This window comes from Pipistrellus hanaki, assembly GCF_964339955.1.
Source record: "Pipistrellus hanaki genome assembly, chromosome: 3".
NCBI lineage: Eukaryota > Metazoa > Chordata > Mammalia > Chiroptera > Vespertilionidae > Pipistrellus > Pipistrellus hanaki.
The window spans coordinates 39,136,989-39,161,778 of record NC_140505.1 but is presented as its reverse complement, the minus strand read 5'-3'; the positions used below and the strand labels follow the sequence as shown (position 1 = coordinate 39,161,778).

General features: G+C 41.6%; 1 protein-coding gene and 1 pseudogene across 5 annotated transcripts in view; one reads left to right on the top strand and one right to left on the bottom strand.

The window, feature by feature from the left end:
- The window catches only part of CLDN10 (claudin 10), a gene marked incomplete at its 5' end in the record, with an annotated part of 94,582 nt that extends 71,409 nt beyond the window's left edge, over nt 1–23,173 (top strand). Inside the window, 5 exons of one of the 4 annotated variants that reach the window (XM_084876731.1) lie at nt 1,460–1,773; nt 8,863–9,024; nt 9,118–9,199; nt 22,139–22,246; nt 22,852–23,173. In XM_084876731.1, coding sequence (XP_084732857.1) covers nt 1,554–1,773; nt 8,863–9,024; nt 9,118–9,199; nt 22,139–22,246; nt 22,852–22,975 — 696 coding nt within the window. In that variant the 3' untranslated portion in view covers nt 22,976–23,173. Of the gene's footprint in view, nt 1–1,459; nt 1,774–8,862; nt 9,025–9,117; nt 9,200–22,138; nt 22,247–22,851 lie in introns of those variants that run through there. The other 3 variants (XM_084876732.1, XM_084876733.1, XM_084876734.1) reach the window with 3 other exon arrangements.
- Nucleotides 19,863–22,087, bottom strand: LOC311618561 (small ribosomal subunit protein eS1-like; annotated as a pseudogene). Its single transcript has 2 exons — nt 22,081–22,087; nt 19,863–20,676 (listed from the first exon to the last, which is right to left on the bottom strand). The product of its transcript is annotated as a small ribosomal subunit protein eS1-like (transcript).
- Nucleotides 23,174–24,790: the final 1,617 nt, after the last annotated feature.

The following is a 24,790-nucleotide window of genomic DNA, read 5'->3' as shown; positions in this document are numbered from 1 at the left end:
ACCCTGTGTTGTCTCCGTGGAGATTACGGTATTTAGGTGGCAATTAAGGAGAGAGAGGTTTGCGTTCAACAGGAAGAAAAAACTTTCTAAGAGGTTGTCAAGACCAAAGCAAACCATAACACATGCTTTGCCACACACCGAACCCATGACTCTGAAGCTTAGAGCATGAACTAAATATTATCCCTAGAAAAGATCATTGTGTTTAGCCTGAGCTTGTCCTAGTGGTCCTCAGTGGTCCTTCCAAAGCTGTTTTGATGGTTCTGTGGTCCAACCTCCTCTCTTCTCAAATTTCATTCTGTATCCATTTGGTTAAAAAAAAAAAAAAAAAAAAAAAAAAGTGACAAAAGGGGATTGAGAAGTTCTTCACAAAGAGCCAAAGTGTTCCTGCACTAAGATTGTGAAACAGGGGGTTAGCGACCAGCTTTATTATAGTGAACTTATTTATAGGTTTTTAGGCCTTTGGTTACTTTTGGCAAGCAATGACTCCTGACAGCTCATATCAAGAGCTTTAAATAGATAAATAATCACCCCACAGTAAAACCAGTGTCTTTGTTCTCTCATTTATGCCCAGATTCGTGACCTCAGGAGCCGAAAGTACACCCTGATCTTGATGCATACCTTGAGACAGCAATGAAGGCATTAATTAAACGTTTCAATTAGGCATGAAAGGTGGAGGTGGGGGAAAAACAAGATATAGAGCAGTTTCCACGGTGACAGAACCATCAATCCACAGACTAGCCTCAGCCCTGGGAGCTGGAAGGGACCCGTAAAGGAAGATGTCTTAAATACATGTCCTGTGTGTAGTGCGTGCTTCAGTATCAACAGACCAGCACTGTGGCCGGAGCACTGAGGCTCTGGACTGCAATTAAGTCTCTGATGGAGCCTGTGCTCCCCACAGGAGGCAATCTTGAATTTAGGTCTGTGCCCAGCACCTCTCTACAATGGCTTTCCCTATACTAAAAGAACCGACGAATTTCAGAGCAAGGCTGATTTCTAGCCCAGATCTGCCGGACAGGGTCACCCAACAAGCGTGACACGAAACCCTTTGGAGGCTGCATTACCGGGCCCAGGGCTTGCAGGACACACACACAAAAGGCTTTTTCTGTTCTGCTTTTACAAGGTACTTTGGAAGCCACGCTGTTTGCCCTGGGAAGGTCGGGGAAGGGGTAGGGGAAGGTGGGACGCAACAGGTTGTCCACATCCGGCTGCCAGTCCGTCCAACAGGAGAGCCATTCTCCGGGATGCGGGGGTAGGGGAAGGAGGAAGGGGGCGCAGATCTGCGATCCCCTCCACCTGGGGCGCCAGGCACCTGCGGGAGAGACGAGCTGGGCAGCGGTCCTCACAGCGCAGGGAGAGCGCTCTGCCTCCGAGGGCGCGTCCTCCGATCTCTGCGCCCCCGAAGGGCGGGTCTCCGCGGAGCGGGGCGCAGCTGGGACGGGCGGGGTGCAGCGGGGAAGGCGGGGCGGGGGGCGGAGCCCGGGCTCCGGGTCTCGGGGTCCCCCGCCAAGTGGGAGCGGAGCGCGAGCGCCAGCGCGGCGGCTGCAGCGGGCGGCATGGCGAGCACCGCCTTGGAGATCATCGCGTTCACCGTCTCGATCTCGGGCTGGCTGCTGGTGTCCTCCACGGTGCCCACCGACTACTGGAAGGTGTCCACCAACGACGGCACGGTCATCACCACCGCCACCTTTTGGGCCAACCTGTGGAAGACGTGCGTGACCGACTCCACGGGCGTCTCCAGCTGCAAGGACTTCCCCTCCCTGCTGGCGCTGGACGGTCTGCATCCCCCAGCCCTGCCCCCGGCCCTCCCGCGTGTCAGGCCAGCTTCGCAACCCCCGCTGGGACCTCCGTGTGGGGGTGGTGGTGACGGGAGGCGGGTAACTCCTCTGAGATCGGCCCCTCTTCTCCCCTGGGACCCGAGGGAGCTGGGGAGAGAGAGCCCCCAGTTCCGTCCTTCGCCGATCCTGGACGTCTGTCCTGCATGGGCGCCTATTGGAGCCCGGGGTCCCAGGGTTAGGGGGGTGGGAGTTGGGAAGGGGACACTCAGACAGGCCTACATGGGGCGGGTGACTGTCGGGTGTCGGGTGTGGAGGGGATCGGTGGTGCTGTCCTGAGAGTAAAGGACACGGTTGTGGAGCCCTCATCTCCTGCGGGTGGTTAGGACACGCAGTCACGCAGAGGCGGGCTCTGGATTCTAAGGGTGTCATTGACTCGTCATAGCGAAATAGGCTTGCCTTGAACTCCTTTAGCCGTTTGGTGAATTTTTTTTAAAGTGGGCAGCAGGAAAGAAATCATATGATAGGAGTGCTCCCCCCCTCAAAAAAAAAAAAAAAAAAAAAAGAAAAGAAGAAAAAAAGCTCGTCTACAGACGTGCCACCCAGGGCTTTAACGCTTCCTCCAAATGTTAGGAAAACAAATAGCCCTTGAGCTTCAGGGGGTAGAGCGTCCTGGCCACTCAGGATCTCCTGCGGGAGACGCACAGGTTCCGTGTCGCTGCCTCTCCGGGCCTCCCTCGTGGTGCTCTTTTGTAAATCGTTTTCTACATCGTTTTTGTTAATTGGGCTTTATATTGCATTGCATTAGAGCAACCGGTAGAGAGAGGTTCACATAGAAAACTGGGTCTGTTTTAGTGTCAAGAGAACAGTCGCTATCAACGTGGTCAGAGGCGTGCTCATGCTCTAGGCTCTTCCTCCAGGACTGGATGGATCCCCACAGGAACTTGAGGAGTCACTTACATTATTTCTAGATTTGAGGTGTTTTCTTTTATGACTGCCCTGCAAGTTTTTATTTGCATAGCTGAGTAAATAAGAGACAAGATTTAATTCCCCTACGATGGTGCTTGCCACGGAAAGCAAATGTTTGTTGCCGCTCGGTGGTATTGGATGGCGCCTGCCGGTAAGGGCCTACGTGTCCGGCTTAGATGGGTAACACCCTGCTGTGCAAAATTAGTAGCTGGCACACTGTGGATTCCCTAGAACTGCCCTTGAATTTCCTGTGGTCTGCAGAGCACACATCCAGGTAGCTGCTTTGAACAGGCAGCCTCTTGTTTCTCTGTGGCTGTGGTTTACATTCGGGAATCTGGGCTTACCCGTTACTGTTTTAAGCGCGTTCTTCTGTTGTTAACTGTATTGTTGTTACCTGAGATAGAGTGCCAGATAGGTATGGCTCCTTCTGTAGGACAGTTGGGGGAACAAGAGAGAAGAGAGACAAATAAGAGCTCGCTGGATATTATTACGTGCGGAATAATACAGCTGAGGTGAAAGTGGGTATCAAGATTTGGAGGCAGAAGGAAGGAGGGACAACCCTCAATTATTAAGCTCTAGAGGGAGTTGTGAATGGAGCAAATGGAAGAGGAGTGACATTCAAATACAACCCAGTTTACAAAAATAGCCTGCCATGTGTCTAGAAAAGGACTTTTAAAAACATAAATAACACCACAGCTACGTACCCTTCTGCAGCACTCTAAAATTAATAGCTTATCTTCCCCAGTCCATACATATAGAAGTATGGACTTCTATATGTATGGACTGGGGAAGATAAGCTATTAATAGAAGATTGTGTAGTACTCATTCGCCTGGACAAACTGGTTAATTTAACCATTTACCTGTTGTTAGACATTGGACCCTTTCCAGCTTTTCATTCTTGCTAGCGCTTTACTGAAAATTTTTATATTTGCCTCTTTATCTGTATGTGTGTTGTTATAGAGTGCAAGCTGAGAAATTGTGTTGTCAGGGCAGTAGGATATTCATTTTAATATTCATTATTTTATACTGTGTGAGAATACCTATTTCTTTACATTTTTCACCTCTAAGTTTTTCATCTAATAGTATAGGTGACATTATCATGTTATCATTTAACTTGGCATTTCCCTGATCTGATTAGCACTGATTTTGCCCATCTTATCACATATTGATCTTCTACCCCTGTCCCCCTTTTTTTTGAATTGCTTGTCCATGTCTTATACCCATGGTTCTGTAGTTTCCTCTTGGTTTAAATGGTTTGTTTTCTTAAATTTGGCTGTCAATCTTTGATTTGTTATAAATGTTGCAGTCTCAGCCTATTGCTTGTCTTTAAACTTCTAAGGACTTTGAAAAGTGTACTATAATCAGATTTATAAGACTCTTCCTGCTGGCTCCGCCAATGTGACAGATTTACTTATCTGTATCTCCCGGAATAGCATGTGGGGATTCAGTGACACTGCGACGGTTCCATAGCGAGAGGAGTTGATTGCCCCATTTACCAGTGGAACTTTTCAAAGCGGCCCCCTTGACTGTCTCCACCAAGTGGCTGTTTTCATTTTTGCTAGTTTGCAATAGAAAATAAGGTACACATCATTTGGGAAACACTTAACTTTTTTTCTTAATCCTCACTGAGGATATGTGTTTACTTTCAATTGATTTGAGAGAGAGAAGAAGGGAGAGAGAGAAAAACAACAACAACAACATTGTGGGAGAGAACATTAGTCTCTGGGCAGCCGTATCTGTTGGATGCTGATCCTGAGGCAGGTCCTGCTGACAGCATGCAGTGCGTGGACTTCCTCACATTGCCTTTGCAGGGACGGGAGAAAGTTACGGTACCAGCGGCTCTGGGGGCCACAGGCCTGAGCAGGCATGAGGTCTGGATTGAGAAGAAAAGCCAAGAAAGGGGAGAGAAAGCTCGTGGTTCTCTCGTCTAGTCTTAGATGGAAGAATAAACCTCTTGAAAGCAGATGATGGAGTCATTATTCTGAATTTCCTATGGGAGGTCAAAGCTCTGATTCCTCATTGTCAGGTGGTATCGTATCACCCCAATTTTCTCTGTAAGGAAAATGAGGCTGAGAAAAAGCTAAATGTCTTGAGTTAGTGTTATGCCACATTAAGACCCCAACACTAGCCCTAACCAGTTTGGCTCAGTGCATAGAGAGTCAGCCTGAGGACTGAAGGGTCCCAGGTTCGATTCTGGTCAAGGGCATGTACCTTGGTTGTGGGCACGTCGCCAGTGGAGGGTGTACAGGTGGCAGCTGATCAATGGTTCTCTCTCATTGATGCTTCTAACTCTCTATCCCTCTCCTTTCCTCTCTGTTAAAAAAAATGAATAAAATATATTAAGACCCCAACCCTAATTTCTGCTTAGAATCAATCTTAGTATTATGGAAGGGAAGCTTCCATGAATTTCTTATCCCTCTCATCAGACACTTTGTTAATTTTATTCATCCTGTGAAATAAAAGCTCTTGTCTTATTTTACAGATGAGAAAACAGAGGCTGAGAGATTAGCTAACATAATCAAGGGCATACAGTGGGTAAATAGAAGAACCAGAGCTAAAATTCAAAGTTCATGCCTTCTCCCCGTACCGATATTCTTTCAAAGTATTTGCAAAAAAACAAAAAGCCAAAGTCACTAGCATAAGAAAAGCTCATTTTTTCCTTCTCCCTTTAATATTAGCATGTGTGCTACTAGGAAATTGTCTCCACCAAGTGGCTATTTTCATTTTTGTTAGTTTGCAATGGAAAATAAGGTACACATCATTTGGAAAACTCTTAACTTTTTTTCTTTATCATCACCTGAGGATATACATTTATTTTAAATTGATTTGAGAGAGAGGAAGGGAGGAGGAGGTGGAGGAGAGAGAGAGACAATCAATTGTTTACCTCCAGTGCTCTTCTTGGCCGGGAATTGAACCTGCAACCTTTTGGTATACGGGCCAATGCTCCAACCAACTGAGCCACCTGGCCAGGGCAAAACACTTCACTTGTAGGTAAGGGACACCTTGAAGGTTTCCTTTAACAGAATTCATTAAGGCCACTAATTTTACTAATTAAAAATGTCACAGTTGAATAAGCTAGTGATTTCTGTTTATTGCTAACCCATGTTCCTTTCAAAACACCACTTGAACTTTAGCTGAGAATAATTTTCAGCCAGGTTGTTTTTTTAGTATATGCCATCTATTTTTGTTAGTGGGAATGTTTGCCATTTCTTACAAGAGAATTAACTATAAATTATACTTCAGAGAACTCCTAAGTAAATATGTTCATGCTTCAGCACCTTAATGTGTTAATTAGCTATTAACGGTGTCAGTAAATTAGACCTGTCAAAAATAATGGCCTCCTTGACTAGTTTTTACCACCACTTCACTTGATGCTTTTACTTATAAGTTTTGCCCCGAGGAACTGTTTGAAAGCAAAGTTGTAGAGGTCTGCCTTGCAAAAGATAAATTCTGAGTTTGTTGGCAGTCGCCTAAGGCCTGAGTCTGTGGGTGTTTTAAGGACTGGTAGCCCCTAATTCACAAAGCTCAGGCTTATCAACAACTGGATTGCATTTACAGCTGGCAGGGGCACTATCCCTAAGAACCCCAATCCCTACTCTTTGCTCCCCATTTTAGAAAATCTAGCCAGTGATCATGCTGGTAAAGTGCCTTTTTTGTATTTATTGGTAATCTTTTCCCTCCAGAGAGAGGTGCCTTGCCCTCAAATCAGGGTTTTGAGTGGTATTGGGGAAGGACCTGATCCCATCTGAACCTTGCTTTCCCATCTCTCCTCCCAAACATGTGCCAAGGGCCGAGATGGGAGACCCAAGGGAGAAACTCAGGACAAAAGGGTGTGAGCAGTGGTTAAGTAAAGTTTAAGGGCTGCTATTATTTCCCCAGTCACATTAAGAACTGAATTTATCAGCATGGGGTTCTAACCTCTGCTCACCATCTGGGAAAATGCATTTTGTGGTCTAAGTGGTCGGACTGTAGGACTTAACCTTTTGCCAGGCTCCTGCATTCTCTATTCATAAAGCCTGTAAGGCTATTGAAGTAAATGCAAATTAAGGGTTCATGGTAAAGTTTTGTAGAGTACTTGTTTTTTTACACATATATTATTGAGGTTACATCATACGCACGCTGTTTTTGTCCATTTAGTGGTTTCAGTGAAGAGTCAGCTAAAACCCCTCAAAACCGTAGAGTAAAATAAAGCTATAAAGAACCCACACACTGTCCCAGGAGCCCTGGTGATACGTGATGAGGCAGTTGTGGTTCTGGTAGACTCTCTTTAATCTTGCAAGGAACTAACAGGCTTCTCTCTAGCTGGGCTTCTTTCTACCTGCCCCCTCTGGGCTCTGGTAGAGGGACCTGAGGATTGAAGTTTAAAATAGAGCTAGGTCAATACTGGGCAACAGTCCCCCAGAGAGCCCTGCAGCATGATCATTGCTACCAGAACAAGCCTCCATTATCTCTTTTTGCTAAAAATGTTCCTGTTGCTGTTTCTGATGGTCTCACCATCATCAGTGAAATGATTTTGTTTGGAAGTAGTTCATGCTACAAAATAGAAGATAATTGTCATCGCCGTCTGAATATATGGGGTCCTAAATTTGTTCAATTAAATAGAACATCTTCTGTGAACTCTTTAAAATGGGCCATAGGAATAGGATTAGAACTTAAAATTTCAATTTTTTCCCAAAGAAACATGGAATGGAGGACAGCATTATTTTCTGAGTTTATAATTCTCGTAGTCTAAGAAATATTGCTCATTATAGCTTTTGTCTGAGGACACGCAATAAGTAACGTTCAGTCTCTGGACATTAACAAGGTTTTTCAGATTAACAAGTTTAATTCCAAATGTAAACCTAAAGTACATTTATGTTCATTTGCTTAACAAATATGTACTTATACCTAGTATGGACCATCACTGTTTCAGACTGAAATAGGGCGTTTTTTCTTTTTCAGGCTGAAATGAAAATGCCCATATGTGGACAAGCTTATTCGTTTAAATCCTGTTAATTTGACATTTCTTAGTGTCTGGATGAAAGCCAGGCTAAAGTTTATCACAACCATGGCTATGCAAATAAAAATATGTGACTAAGGAAATAAACGTTGTAGGAAGAATGATCAAACAAACCAACAGAACAAGCTGTTAGGGTTGCTTTGAAAGCATCCATTTATATGTAATCAGTTAATTTAATAATTGTAAGCTATTCTTGATGCAAATAGACAGTGCTTTTTTAAACCACGTTTTATCATATGTTCCCTGAAAAATGATACAATGCCATTAAAATAATTCCTTTTAAAAATATATTTTATTGAATTTTCACAGAGAGGAAGGGAGAGGGAGAGATAGTCAGAAACATTGATGACAGAGAAACAACAATCAGCTGCCTCCTTCACACCCCCTTCTGGGGATGTGCCCGCAACCAAGGTACATGCCCCTGACTGGAATCGAACCTGAGACCCCTGAGTCCTCAGGCAGGCGCTCTATCCACTGAGCCAAACCAGCCCGGGCCCATTAAAATAATTCTTAATTTAGACTCCTCGTGGCTTGTGATTATATTTTAGTTGCTCTCATTTCCAAGCTTTCACTGATATTGGAAGATTTCACCCTTGGGGAGGTCTTGCTGCCCAATGATAAATTTTATAAAGTCTGAACCACTCAGACATCTGTTTAAAAGGTCCAATGTACACAGGAGTAAGAGTCTCGAGAAGTGGCAGGTGATAGTTTGCACCGTGAAAGTCAGCATCACCTGGGTTTTAGAGTCATATCAATGGTATGGAATCCATCTCTGCCTCTTATTAATTACCTCTGGCATATCATCGAAACTTTGCCTGCCTCAGTTTCCTCCTATGAGAATAATAGCACCCAGGGAACGAATCTGAAGATTATGCATAAAGTGAGCTTAAAACTGTGTGACATAAACAAGAACAGGCACTCCATATAAGTTGTTTTCCTTTCCTGCTTGTCTTACCCCATGTTTTAACAATTAAGGTTATTTATTTACTTTCTTTAAAAAAAACAAAACAAAAAACAACAACAAACAAAACAATCGTTCAGGAGTACAATGTAGAATAAGGATTTCTCCCTGGACAGCTACCTGTTTTATGTTAACATGTAAATGACCTACTCTAATTGCAGGTTACATCCAGGCATGTAGAGGACTTATGATTGCCGCTGTCAGCCTCGGGTTTTTTGGTTCCATAATTGCCCTGTTTGGAATGAAGTGTACCAAAGTTGGAGGCTCGGAGAAAGCCAAAGCTAAAACTGCTTGTTTGGCTGGGGTTGTATTCATACTGTCAGGTAAATAGTAACTTTCTCCCAAACAACGTACTTTCACCCTGTTAACGAAATAGCACTCACTAACCACGGTCCTTTCCCTCTGGTACATTCCAGGGTTATGCTCAATGACCGGTTGTTCCCTGTATGCAAACAAAATCACAACGGAGTTCTTTGATCCTCTCTTTATTGATCAAAAGTAAGTACTCACCTCAGTCTGTATGTTTCTGGCCCGTAGGAAATGTGCATAAAATCGTATTCTAAATTAAGGTATGGAGACTTTCTCCCTGGCTTATGAAAAGAAAGTGAGATATAAGGGCTAGATAGTATCTGATGACATCATTCAAGAGTAAATAAACATTTTTAGGTGCTACGTTGGCAAATGATGCATTTAATTACTACATGAGTGTTACATATTGTCTTGTTTCTAAACAGCTTAAGGTGTTGGATTTAGAAATCTAAACTTCATCCACCGGACACCATAAAATTAAAGCTAAACTGCCAAAACCGGTTTGGCTCAGTGGTAGAGCGTCGGTCTGCGGACTGAAAGGTCCCAGGTTCGATTCTGGTCAGGGGCATGTACGTTGGTTGCGGGCACATCCCCAGTAGGGGGTGTGCAAGAGGCAGCTGGTCGACGTTTCTCTCTCATCAACGTTTCTAGTTCTCTCTCTCTCTCCCTTCCTCTCTGTAAAAAATCAATACAATATATTAAAAAAAAATTGAAGCTAAATGGAGGGAAAGTGGAATAGAAGTGTAAGATGTGGAGGAAAGAATGATGAAGTGTGAGAACAGAAAATTGAAAACTTGCCTTGATTTTGTCCATCCAGAACGGTATTTGCCAGATGCTAAGCTCTAGGCCAGTTTACATCTCAAACATTGAGATTAAAACGGAAAGGAAACTGTGCTTCTGAAGATTAGAAACATTCTAATGATATTTAAATGAAATATTATTATTTTTTATTTTTAGGTAGCCTTTTAAATTTGCTCTGTTAACTATGCCCTCCACCTAGTAAACCTTTATTTGTAAAAAAAGAAAACAAAACAAACAAACAAACAAACAAACAAACAAACAGAACTGTACGTGATGCAAGCATTTTTTTTTTTTAAATGCTCTGGGAGTGGCACAGACACTCAGATGTGACTGGTCTCAGTTGCAGGTGAATGCTTTGGCATTTACTGATCAGTTTGCTTGTTGTTGTTTTAACTATGGGCTGTTGCTTTTAATAGTTTCCTTGGGCTTATTTCTTTGCACTGGGAAAACCCCATGGGTACCAAATTAGAAATAATCACATATTAGATGTTTTGTCTTTCATAAGAGTATACCCACATAATTCTGTGAAGATCCATGTGGGTATGTGTCCACCAGGCTGGTGATTCTCTTTCAGTCTTTAGATAAAATGTTATAGAAATTTTTAAAAAGTAATCACTAAAATGGCTGGTCGGGTCTACATTCCTTTTTTTCCAGTGGATTTAGAAATCTTCCGAAAAATTGAGTTTCTAGTTCTCTCTTTAGTATAGTTTATGCATAAATAGTAAATGCTTATATGGTGAAATGCTTATATAATGACATGTAATGAAAATAACAGCTAACACATTGAGTCCCTCCCATTTAGAAAGCAGAGCATTGCAGGTATTTTTTTTATTTTATTCTTACAACAGCTTTATGAAGTAGGTTTTCTTGGTACTCCTTTTTTTTTAATTGAGGAAAGAGTTCAAGTAATGAGTCCACTGGAACTAGAATAAACTAGAAGGCTGATAGAACTACGATTCAAACCAAGTGGCCAAACTCTGGAATGCTTGCTCTAAAATGCATGATTTATAAAATTGGGCTATTTTATAATTTTGTTACAGTACGCTACATATATTTTTTTATTAGGAGAGTTTCTTTTGTACATTTAAAAATGGTTTTTATTCTGAAGTTTTATTAAATGGGAAACAAAAACAGCTGTTTTGGTGTAATTTTTACTCTCCTGCCTATGTTAGAAAAATGTATTCAGTTATAAATTTTCAACAATGATATTTGTACAGATGTGCACGTCACCAAACATTGAGCATTGAGATGAAAACTGAGTCGATTCCTGAAGATCGGAAACATTTTAATGATATTTAAATGAAATATTATTTCTCATTTCAATGATATATTTTTATTTCAGGGTTTAGTCATAAGTGTAGAGCAAAACTGTATTTCTTTTGGTGTATTGTATGAAGGACATTGCTGACTTTTCTGGATTGTCTTTCCTACACATCACTGTTTTTATTTCCCTGACAATTATCAAGGATGTCAGAAACTTAAAAATAGTTTTAACCTTTCCTCAAAGGTCAAGGCTAAATCATGTATGCACCGTAACTTACACGTGTTCTTTGTGTGGTTTTAGTCTGTGCTGTTCTATGCTCAGTCACCTCATTTAGTTTAGTACACTAGGATTTCTTATTCTCCTTTCTGATTTTAGTGAAACTCAGTTCACTAATTATGGATTCTGAAAGTTTTTCCTCTTTTCCACATTCTTGGTGCTACATTGAACTATTCTCTTCCCACTCAGGCTCCCAGCATTTCTCTTCCCATCTAGCCTACTCACACCTTCTGCATCTGCATTCTCCTCTGCAAAATTAGGCTAATGCTAGTACCCCTCACATAGAGTTGCCATGAGAATTAAGAGAGGTTGTTTATAGGATGTCCCCAAAAAATGTATTCTCACACTTTAAATAATTATAAAGGCAGTGTTTATCAAAGTACATTTCATTTTTAAAACCGAGCTGTCAGCTGTTAAACTGTGTATGCATTTTTTGGGAGATGCCCTTTATATATGTTCAAAACTGATTAGAAATGAGCAAATCCCTGTGTTGGCTATTACTGTATTGTATTGGCTATTACTATTAAAACTAGAGGCCTGATGCATGAAATTTGTGCAAGAGTAGGCCTTCCCTCCCCTGGCTGCTGGCACCAGCTTCCCTCCAGCCCCGGCTTCGTCTGGAGGGACATCCAGTCTAATTAGCATATTATACTTTTATTATTTTTGAATTGCATGGTGTATTTAAGATGTGTCTTATCTTTATAGATGTCTTTATTAAGCTCTTCTTAAAATATAACACCTACGCCAAAACTGGTTTGGCTCAGTGGTAGAGCGTTGGTCTGCGGACTGAAAGGTCCCAGGTTCGATTCCAGTCAAGGGCATGTACATTGGTTGCGGGCATATCCCCGGTAGGGGGTGTGCAAGAGGCAACTGGTCAATGTTTCTCTCTCATCGACATTTCTAGCTCTCTATCTCTCTCCCTTCCTCTCTGTAAAAAATCAATAAAATATATATATATTTTAAAAATATATATATATATACCGTATAACACCTATAATTTGCCAATTTACCTTAATGTAATTAAAAACACAAGAGCTAGGGGTTATGTAAAACAGCAGGACTTACAGATTGATAGTATTTAAAAGTAATAGGCCCTCCATACCAAAGTCTTATAGAAAATATAGACTTTTTAAAAATCCTGCTTATTGAAAACATGTTAGCTCTTTGCAATAGGGACTATTTTTCTCATTCATAATGCACAAAGAAAGGCCTTCTATAACATTCATAAAATCCCTTAGATCAAGGAGTTGTCAAGGCCTGAAAGTTGTAAATATGGTCAGATTCTAACCACCTACAATGATAGAACCCTATGTAATGAAAGGGTAATATGCAAATTGACCTGCCAAACGACCAGTTGCTATGATACACACTGACCATCACAGGAGTAAGTTCCTTGAAGTCAGAAAACATCTATTTCACCTCTATCTTATTCACCTAGCACGGTGCCTGGTAAGTGCAACTCTTATCTGTAGTGCTAGTCCTTCCATAATTAGCAGGAAAGGTTTCTGTTGTCCCAGCAGACAGAGGAAGCTTCTGAGAGGATGGACATAGAAGGCACACTCAACTCTCCTCCTACCATCCTTAGCACATATTAATGCCAGCTACTGCCAATTAACATCTATCCCTTCAGGCCTAGAAGGCAGGTGAGTGTCTAAGTGCTTAGGAAGGGCAATGAGAACTGCTCTGAGCATGCCCTAGTTTAAATTTCTAGTGAGCACATACTTGCTCTCCCATACCTAAACCCTAAAATGCACTGGAAAATGGTTCAGGCCTCAGAACTAGTTTTGTTACTGGCTTGCTTCTGCTGCTGTTGTTTTTCTTAAGAATTCTGTATTAAATGGACTGAATCTTCTTTGTAGATTTCCAGCCCATACTTATATAAGGCCCATCTTGATTGCCTAAATTAGGAAAACACAGTTAAGGTCATCAAAAAGTTCCCACTATATGCTCTGGCCAGTTTGGCTCAGTGGATAGAGCATTGGCCTGCGGCCTGAAGGGTCCCAACTTCGATACTGGTCAAGGGCACATGCCCAGGTTGCAGGCTCGATCCCCAGTGGGGGGCATGCAGGAGGCAGCCGATCAATGATTCTCTCATCATTTGTATTTCTATCTCTCTTCTTCCTTCCTCTCTGAAGTCAATTAAAAAATATATTTTTTAAAAAGTTCCCACCACAATCCTACTACCCGTGTTTCCCTGAAAATAAGACATCCTCCGAAAATAAGACCCAGCACAACTTTGGGAGAAAAAATTAATATAAAACACTGTCTTATTTTCGGGGAAACAGGGTATGTGCAAGGAACTAACTCAGTAGGCACTTGGTTGAGAGAGAGAAAACAAAGAGTGGCTTCTAGGGTATAGTTGGACTAAAGATCGTGGCAGGAGCATGGCAGAGACTATCACGCTTATGTTCAGTCGCTATTTATTTCTGAAACCCTTCCCTTCCCACCACTTATCAAGAAGACTCAAGGCTGCAATCATTTGACAGGATTGTGATCTAAAGAGTTTCATCTGATTCTTGTTGTATTCTGTCATTTCCCCATTTTTCTCCTTTGGTTTTGCTTCCTTGTTTTCATTCAAGTTACAATGATCTTTTATGATTCCTGGATAGGCTCCTGCAAAGCCTTAAAAACTATTTCTCAGTTCTTCCCTTCGGGCTGTTTCAAATTCAACAAAACCTAAATAATCCCCCAAAGACCACCCCTTTCGCCCCCCGCAATCTACTCTCCTGCAAGCCTATGGTAACAGACACCTCTTGGTGATTCACCTTACCAGGGTGTTAAATTTTAATTACATTATTTCCACCTTTGTACTGTCGTCCAAACCACTAACTTCCTGAATGTCTTGCTTTCTTTTTTCTTTAGTTAACTGTTCCAAGTAAGATGTGATTGACATAAAGGAACTTGTTTTCAATGCCTACAAAGTTAGAGCACCGAACCAGTTGCCATAATTGAGCAAACAGATGATCACAATCTTAAGGTTGTTCTCCTTTAATATATGAGATTTATCATTAATGTTTTGGCTGTGATATTTTCATGTTTGGATCTTACCCACAGGGTTTCCTATTTTCAGGGTTTTTAAAACCATTTTTAGAATGGTTTTAAACATTTTGTGTGTGTGTGAAGTTTAAATGAATATCGATCTCACTAGGTGACCTTGCCAAGACATTGAATTTCTTTCTTCTGTCCTTGTTATAATTAGATGAATAATGGGGAGGTTTGTTTATTCAGGCTTCCTCCATTCATAAGGTTATTTGGAGAATGAGTTAATATCAATAAACAGCTCATAGATTCTTGGATGAGGGATTCTGTAGAAATGCCACATGAACAAAACAATTCAACTGTTAAATAGTAAGGTGTTGTTCTGTGACTGTATTTGCTGGTAGCCAGGCCACTTCAGACCAATTTATTTGATGCTTTTGTTATGCCAGCATGACTTGAAAACCAAGTGTTAGACATCTGTGTTTTGTCCTTACTGGCCAGCAATGAAGTCCCCATCCATGCCAGTATGCCATGCTTTCTGGTCACTCAGCTTGTTACCACCCCCAGCCCTCCAGCCCTTTCCCTCTCCTCCTCACGTCCTGGCTAACGCCTGCTGCTCCTGCAGGACTTGCATTCTGGGTGAGGGGCCTCCTGGCTGCTGTTGATGAACCTCATGCTTCTAAAATAATCCTCCCGGGAGATTAGCACTTGCTTATTGGTGCATCTCCCAAACCAGACCAGGAACATCTCAAAGCAGATTGTTGGAGTCTCTTGCAGCCAGTCCATGCTCCATGACATTTACAGCAAGGATTGTCAACCAGCAGTGCTGTGTGACTGTCCATCTGTCCGTGTATGCATCTCTCTTGGAGTAGATATTAGTTGTGTATATTGAAGAAGTTACTTGTACTTTCTGTGTCTGTGTTCCTCATATGTAAAATGGGTAGTAGGTACTCTGAAGTTATTGTGAGAACTAGACAAGGTAGCACATTTCAGCTGCTTAGAAGTGTACCTAGCATATAATAAGCACTCGGTAAATGTTAGCTATTATTTTAAAGAGTACTGGCCCTTAAGCAGTCAGGGCCACCTCAATAGTTAAAATATAAGGTAGGCTTGAAAGGGGTCTAGCATGAAACCATTGCAAAGGCACAAAGTTTGTATAATTTCTTCTCTTTATTTCTCACATTCATATCGTGAGCATGCTTGTGGCGATTTTGGTAAAGTGAGTGAGGAGAGGAGGCAGCATAATATACTGTTTAAGAGTGAGGACCCACATGTCCCACCACTTAGAAGAGCACCTGACACATAGCAGGCTCTCAAGAAACATTGAATTAAAAACTTTTGTTTGAAGGCATGTTTAAAAACTATTGAGGTAGCCCTGACTGGTTTGTCTCAGTGGATAAAGCGTCGGCCTGCGGACTCAAGGGTCCCAGGTTCAATTCTGGTCAAGGATGTGTACCTTGGTTGCAGGTATGTCCCCAATGGGGGAGGTGTGGAGGCAGCTGATAGATGTTTCTCTCTCATCAATGTTTCTAACTCTCTCTCCCTCTCCTTTCCTCTCTTTGAAAAATCAATAAAATATTTTTTTTTTTAAAAAAATTGAGGTAGAAAATATGATGGTAAGGTCATAGAACAACCTGAACTCTCACTCACTGCTGTTGGGAATGTAAATGGTACAATCACGTTGAAAACCTGTGTGGCAGCATCTACAACATCTGGACACATGAGCTAAGAATTACATTCCTAGAAATATGCCCAACAGAAATGCATCTATATTTTTACAAAAATACATGTGCAATGTTCATAGCAGCTCTATGTCAACTGCCCACATGCTTATCAGCAGTAGAGTGAGTGAACAAATTGTTATATAGTCACACAGTGGGACACTAAAAGACATGAGAATAAACCATCTATTACCATTTGGATAAATCTCAAAATTAGTAATGAATGAAAGAAGCTAGACTCAAAAGAATACATATAACATGGTTCCACTTATTTAACTACAAGGACAGGCAAAACTAACCTGAACTGTTAGAAGTCAGAAGAGCAGTGACTGAAAGGGGGCAGAGTGCAGCTCTAGTGTATTGATTCCTGCGGCACATGCATGTTGAATTTGTGAAACATGACCTGTGCATACTTGTGTATGTAAATGTATTAAAAGCTTTAAAAATTATTTTTTTTAAATGAGTAAGGGCCCGGGATCCAGGCTATCTGGGAGTAAACTCCAGCTCTGCCACTTATTAGTTGTGTATCTTGAAGAAGTTACTTGTCCTTTTGTGGTCTGTGTTTCTCGCCTATAAAATGGGTAGTACGTAGTCTGAAGTTATTGTGAGAATTTGACAAGGTAGCACATTTCAGCTGTTTAGAAGTGTGCCTAGCACACAATAAGCACTTGGTAAATGTTAGCTATTATTTTAAAGGGTACTGGCCCTTAAGCAGAATACATTAATGTACCATTTTATTACCTTACACCGTATATTAAGGTGAGCCATTGAGAACTGTAGATTGAAATGTTGGAGACCTAGTACAAAGGATAACTGTTGTAAGATACTTGGCTCTAAACTAGAAGGTAGGCTTGAAAGGGGTTTAGCATGAAACCGTTGTTGAAAAACAAGGCTTGTATAATTTCTTCTCTTAATTTTTCATCACCTCATTCATCGCACTGAGTTAGAGATACACAACAAATTGAAACGGTCAAATGGAAAGTCTTGAAGCCCTTCTGCATACATCTTCTGCATAAGAACCCACTCTGCATACATCTTCCCCAACACCTGGTTTGGTTCTGAAATGTTGTCAGGTAGGCTGCTGAGGATTCGGAACAAAATGCAGATATGCTTTTAATTGATCCAAATTTATTTATTTTTTGCTCCAAGTCCATATGTGTATTTTTCTCTCAGCACAAACATATTTGCACACCTGTCTCCACCGATTCTTGACAGGTGCTGATCTTGCCCTAAAGTATCTCAGGACAGTGTTGATTGTCTCCAGAATTTGTAATCTTGAAGCACAGCCCCCTCTGCAGTCAGTTTACCCAGACTTCAACATTTGTGTGTAAACATGTTATTGTGCCTACTTGGAGTGTTATAACCCGGCATATAATTTCTCACTGAAAATGCAGGCTCAGTAAACTCCCAATTATCCACATGAACGGAAACCAATGGCATGGATATTGCTAAACAACTGATTTGTTCTTAAACTATGTAATTTTGGGGACATGAGATGTTCTTTGGCTAATATCATATTGTAATACTGTGGATGGGTTATTAAGTTCCCATGAGTAATTGGCAAAAATCTGAACTCCTGTAAAGATACATTTTGAGCATTTTACAAAAGGGAAGGAGGCAGAGAGATTAAGAGAAAGGTTTTAGAGTCAGACCTCTGCTCAGACCCTGGCTGCCTGACAGAGATAGCATCTCCTGCTTGTGAAGGTTAAGGATGAAAGGAAATAACTTATAAAACACCCACCACAGCGGCACATGGTGTGTGATCAGTAAGTGTTACAGTGTCCCTGTATTAATATATAGAATGCGTAGAATTCTGATCTATCCTAATGATAATACATGGAAAGATAATGCATGCAGATCTACCATAAACTAGCCACTGAAAAGCAATTTAGAATTGGCACCCCCCAAAAAAAAATCAGTCTTTATTTGCGGTTTCCTAAATTTGATAATTCTCCATGAAGTTTCCATTTATAAGTAGACATTATTATTTTAATTATCTCATTCTAAAATTTGACAAATGGAAGTTATTGCTTGCTTTGTTACACATATTGTACACTGAGTGGCCAAATTATTATGATAGCTGAATTCATAATAATCTGGCCAATCAGTAAATATATATGTTAGAGTCCTGGTGCATGAATTTGTGCATGGGTGGAGTCCAGCCAGCCTGGCCAGGGGGAGGGGACATGGACAGTTGGCCAGCCTGCATACTGGTCGAACTCTTGGTCATGGGGACAATTTGAATATTAGCCTTTTATTATATAGAATATACGGTGAGTGGCCAGATTATTATGTGTTCAGAGATCATAATAATCTGGCCACTCAGTGTATTAGCACCTAACATTTAACACCCAGTCTTTTAAACAAAATAAAACATTAGCATGTGCTATGCCACATAGGAAATCTCAATAAATTTTAAAGAAGAAGAAAAAAATTATCTCTACTTTAGTCACCATTGGGGAGGCACCTGCCACTTTTTAGTAGTCTCATGTGGAAACTTAAGTGCGAAATCTTGGAGCATCTTTCAGGCAACATGAAATAACTGTTAAATGATGTGAATTGCATAAGTGAGACTAGACTGCCACAGTCTCAGGGAGAAAAAAAAGGCACTCAACACCCTGCTTCTAGAATGAAGAGTATTTGGGGGAAATGTTTGTTTGTAAATAATGCTGTTAAGGGTACTTATTTAATACTAGAGGCCCAGTGCATGAAATTGTGTGGGTAGGATCCCTAGGCCTAGCCTGAAATCAGGGCCATCTTCTGCCTGTTCACCAGTCCCCAGGCCGAACGCAGCCTTGGCTGCCTCTGCCCCCGCAGGGTTGAGCAGGTTTCGAGTGTGCCCCACAGCTTCTGGCGGTGGTGCCTGCGTCAGTGGCCCCAAGCGGGCATTGCGTTCCATCAATGGCCAGCTCGGTGCATGCACATGGAGATGAAGTCACTGGCACCGGCTTTCCCGCTGGCCTGAGTCCCTGAGCAGCCAGGGATGAGCTGGGGATCCCATCAGCCTGACAGCCAGCCTGGTCCTCCTGCCACTCACCCCCTGTTCCTCCATACACCATCAATGAACCATTGGAGCCTGCAGGCCAGGGGGAGGGACCAAGAGGTCAGCCATTCTGCCCACTCTGCCCCACTGCCACTCACTCACCTCCCCGTGGTTTCCCGTGGTTCCCTGTGGTTTCTACGAGAGGGGGTAAAAGGGGGTGAAGGAGATGGGGGAAGGAAGGTACCAAGACGTGGTCAATGCACCTCATGGCAACTGGTTGAGCAGTCATTCTATTTGTTCTAGTCGTTAAGCTTATGGTCCCTGGCCTTTTATTATATAGGATAAAATCCATCCATGCAGTTCTATAAATCTTGGATTTTTTAAGCCTTTGAGTAAAGTTTATTTTAGATGGTAATCTTTAAAAGAAGATAAACTGTGTTGGCCTGTGTGGCTCAGTTGGTTAGAGCATTGTCCCTTACAACAAAAGGTTGCAGGTTAGATTCCTGGTCAGGGTACATACCTAGGTTGTGGGTTCAATCCCCATTTCTGGTGCGTACAGGAGGCAACCGATCCATGTTTCTCTCTCTTTCCCTCTCCCTTCATCTATCTTTAAAATCAATAAAACATATACTCAGGTGAGGACTTAAAAAAAATAAAAGGCAAACCAATGGAATTCAATTTTAAAATGTTAACATTGATAATATATAAGTGTACTTTTTAAACTTCAAATGTTTTTATATGTATTTAGTTGTTTTAAGGTAATTGGAATATTTATTTTAGCTCCTGCCATTCATTCATTTATTTATTTTTCACAAATAGGATTTTTTTTATTTGTCACCATTAAATGTCTGAATTTTAAACAGATTCTTGGACTGGAGGTTCATATCCATCAGCTCATTCAACTTTAGCACCTGTCTCATCCCCAGTAGCTTTTCCAGAACTGCTGCCTTCACCAGGAAGCTCCATGAATTTTCCCAATTCAAACATGGGCTTCTTCCGCATTTTGATTTCTCTAACAAAGACATCATGGAGTGGATAAATAGATTAGCAAGCCTTTTCTATGTCTTTTCCAATGTTGTCTGGAATCAATTTATTGACCACTTCTTTCAAGTCATTTGTCTGCACCTCTCGGGTTATGATTTCCATCCTCTTCTTCCTGATTTGGTGGACCTACTAAGAGGTCTTCCAAATCTGATTGTTGCTCTTTTTAGTAAAATCAACACAGAATAGACAAAACAAATAACCATCGGTAGTCTTGACATGGACATGAGCTTCAATCATGGCCTACCACTTCTTGACCATGGAGCACATTTTGTCACGGGTAAGATCTACATCATGGAAATTAGGCAGTTTTTGCCCTGAACATCCTCAGTAATTAGCTTGAATTTTCTAAACACGACTTCATCATTCTATAGATCAGTTAGGCTCATTTCAAAAACACGACCCTTGAGAACATCAGATGCGATTTTGGTTCCTTGAGTTCTCATGACTAGTGTTTCCCTGGCACTTCTTCTATTGACCAGAGCTGGTGCTTTCACATCATACCAATCTTTCTTAGAAAATGGATCATCCACTTTCTTCTTGGCTCCCTTTTTGCCGCCTTTCGTAAGGCACTTGCTTGTTCTTGCCCATGGCCATGGTGCTGCACAGAGAGCCAAAAGGCTGGTGCCTGCCACTCTTGATTAAAACGAGGAGTAGAACAATGTGTGTTTTGTGTGTGTGTGTGTGTGTGTGTGTGTGTGTGTGTTTGTTGTTTTTTTTTTTTTTTTGGGGGGGGGGGGGCGGGGCAGAGAGAATACCACTCTGGTCAAAGACCTGGCTCCTAGTTCCGTGACTTTCAGCAAGGCCACCTCACTTCTTTGGGATCTTAAAAGGTTGTGGTTATTTTCATTCACCAAACAGTTTTTGTTTTGCTTTTAGAGGAGCTGATTTTCTCTTTTTCAAGTCCAACATGTCCTGGTTTTAATTACTGCACACACCTTTCCTTATGCTGGGTGAGAAGATAGCCTGAGGGAATTTAGAAAAATTCCATACCCCTGAGCTCTGAGCCTCTGAGAACATAATGAGCCAGGGAGAGAGAACACACACGGCTTCTGAAATGACAACTGAAACCAGTGAACTTGATCGAATTTCTTATATAAATGAAGTCTTTTACTTAGCTGAGGTGTGCATAAAAGAAGGAGTGATGGCTAAGAGCTCAGGGTTTGGATCACAGTGTTGGGTTCTAAATCCTGGTTCTAGCCACCATTTACTTAGTTGAGATATGGGTCAAGTTATTTAATCTCCCTGAGCTTCAGTTTCCTCATTTGTAAAAGCCATCTCGCAGAATTGCAATGGAGGTCAAATATGGTAAATAGGTGTTGCTTCCTATTTGCACCAAATGGTGGCCAGGGCCAGGCTGTTCCATTGCCCACCACTGCTGTGACTCAAACCACCAGAAGACCTGCCGAGCCCTGGTGGGGACACGGCTCATAGAAAGAGATGAGACAAATTCAGGACAGGCCCGGGCCAGCTGCTGTCAACATCATGCTGTGACCTTGAGACCACCCTCTGGCCCTGGCACTGCACCTGGTTCAGGGGGTTGGGCTGGGGAGGGAGTTAACCTTGGCATGTCTTTCTTACCCTCACTTCTTACTTTCCTTTCTTAGTTCCTCTGTGGATTCTGTATCATCAAACCTTCCTACTGTGACTTCACTTTACAATGAAAAGCACCCTTAGGTAGGGAATGGCAACATCATTTTTTCCTTTGCAATGGCAGACTATGGGCCAAAAAATTGGAGAACCACTTCTTTAGTAAAAACAAAACAAAACAAAACAAAACAAAACATTATTCTTCAAGAATGGGATAGACAATCATGAAAAACATAGTCCCTGAGATTTGGGTATCCTCTTTTTCTTTATTTCTCTGAGGATATATAATCAAGTGATGTCTATAAAAACACTTTGAGAAAGTTTAAAGCATTTTATGGATACTAGTGTTATTACTTCCTGTACAAGCTCTAATAGCAAAAATTATAATTAGCATTCAGTAAGTGCTAGCACTTACTGAACATTCCAACCCCCTTAATAAGAAGCCTTAATACTTGTGTAATACTTCCTCACAGGTATGAATTAGGAGCCGCTCTGTTTATTGGATGGTCAGGAGCCACGCTCTGCATAATTGGTGGCGTCATATTTTGCTTTTCAATATCTGACAACAACAAAAAACCCAGGTATGAAAAAGAAACAAAATGACCTTTTAAATAGTACCATACTACTCTAAATCACTATGTGTGAGACATTATAGGTAGTTCGTGCTTCTTAGAAACTTCAAAAACCCAGAATGGGGAAAAGTTAGGAATATATTGTAAATATATTAAACAGAGTAAATATTATATTGAATAGAATATAGTTAATTATAGCTTGGGGTGTTTTTTGTTTTTTTCCCCAAGCTCATCATTCTTACTTCCCAAAGCCAGTTCTGGAACTAGAACCATGGGTCTGACTATGGGGGCCTTCTTCACTTTGGCCTCATCATCATTTTCACATAGAAATAGCTGATGAAGGTCACTATGGTCTCCTGACTTCCTGGAAGAGAAGTTTTAAATAATGGTTTTAAAGGATAATCACTGAACCAATGAAAGAGTCAGGAGTTCCTTCTGCAGAGATTATCACACCAGCAGTTCAGTACTGACTTTGAAACATTTCTTGGGAAGAAGGCTAACTGAAAGTAACCAGGGGGACTTGGACTTGGACTAGAAGGGGGAGAATGGATTCTTCCCATTTTGTTTGCCCTACGTGTAAAACAGAATCTACTGAACTGTGTTTTGCCTTTCAGGATGGGATACGCCTACAATGGGGCCACGTCTGTCATGTCTTCTCGGGCAAAGTACCATGGTGGAGAAGGAGATATCAAAACCACAACCCCCTCCAAACAGTTCGATAAAAATGCTTACGTCTAAAGAGCACAGCTGCGAGGTGGACCGTTCACAAAGTGATCCCACCAGGGCTCTCCTATAATTAACACTCCAACTATTTTTTAAATATGAAGTTTTGAAGTTGTTGATCGTATGGTTGTAAATGTTCTTACATAGTTACAGACTAATCTTTTTCTGTTATGGCTTTCTATAAAAAAAAAAATAAACAGGTTATTTACAGGATTTGTGTGTATTTTATCTCTTCCTAGCAGCAAAGGGGGTCAGGATGTATTTTGTAAAGCATTCTTAATCAGAAATGCCATCTTTGTCCCCATGCCTTATGATTCTCTCTTCGTATATTTAACAGAAAGCATATGACAAGTGCTGCCTTGTAAACAGCAAGTCGTCTCAGGGGGCAGTCTGGGACTATTCCTCAAAAGACATTTGGGTTGAGTAGACACGTTCTGGCTGCATGTAGTGACTTCCGGTTTCTTGCACCTGTCTGCCCACTGTCAATCACAGTGACTGCTCAAGGAAGGGCTAAGGGGCCAAGACGTTATGGCCCATTACCTGGCTAGTCCACCTTAAATAACTGCGTAGGCTCCTCTGATTCAGAAAGCAGACTCTGGGGTGGAGCATCCGCAAGAGCTGAGCCGGAAGCGCTGGGCATGGCTGCCTTTGAAGCCAACAAAGGAAGTCCTGAAGCCTGCAGGGTACCTGCCTCCCACAGAAGCGACGGGCCAAGTTCTGACGTCTCTTAGGTCCTGTGTGGGGAGCTAACTGGGTAAGGGGGAGACCATTGTTCAAATATGTAAATTGCTCCAGTGATTTTTGAACAAAGACAACGAGTTATCCCTAGAACTAGCCTTTTTACCATGTGCCCAGCACTGTTCCAAACGCTTTACATGCCCTAACTCACTTCAGCCTCACAACCACCCTCTTAGTAAAGTACCATTAGGATCCTGATTTGACAGAGGAGGAAATGAAAGAGTTTAAGTGACTTGCCACATTCAGTGACAAATCAAAGACTGTGATCTGAGGCAGTCAAGGGTAAAATATATAGTTTCAAGCTGTGCATAAGAGTTGGTATCTGTGTTATCTGTGAGCAAGAACTTTCCACTACTGGCTGAAAGTGGTTTGGCTCAGTGGATAGAGCATTGGCCTGTGGACTGAAAGGGCCCAGGTTCAATTCCGGTCAAGGGCATGTACCTTAGTTGCAGGCATATCCCTAGTAGGGGGTGTGCAGGAGGCAGCTGATCTATGTTTCTCTCTAATCTGTTTCTCTCTCATCGATTTTTCTAACTCTCTAACCCTCTCCCTTCCTCTCTGTAAAAAATCAATGAAATATATATTTTTTTTAAAAAAAGAACTTTCCACTACTAATCACAGCATAGGTGAAATAACATTTTTTTTCTGAAGTGTGGAATACTTAAAAGGAAAGTCACATTGTTTGGAGGTGCTCAGTGGAAAGAAAAGGAAATGAACATGTTTTTACCCCCCAAAATTGTGTGTGTGTGTGTGTGTGTGTGTGTGTGTGTGTGTATTCAACCATTTCAACCATGATAATACTTGGAATATCTTTTCCAGGGATAAAAATGAACTGGAAGCAATAAAGGGAAGTTGGGTACTACTGGCTGTATATAGGGGGAGGGTTTTGTTCAGTGTATTTAAAACAAATTTTAAAATATCAGAGTTGTGCTAGTAAAGATAATGTTTAGATTGTACTGAACAGTTATAGGACAGTAAGAAGGCAGGAAAATTCCAAGGCAGGAAGAATAGGGAAACTGAGACAAGAAAATTAAAATAAGACCAAACAGTTTGGCCACCTGTAGACAGACTATAAATAGCAAACCTTTATCT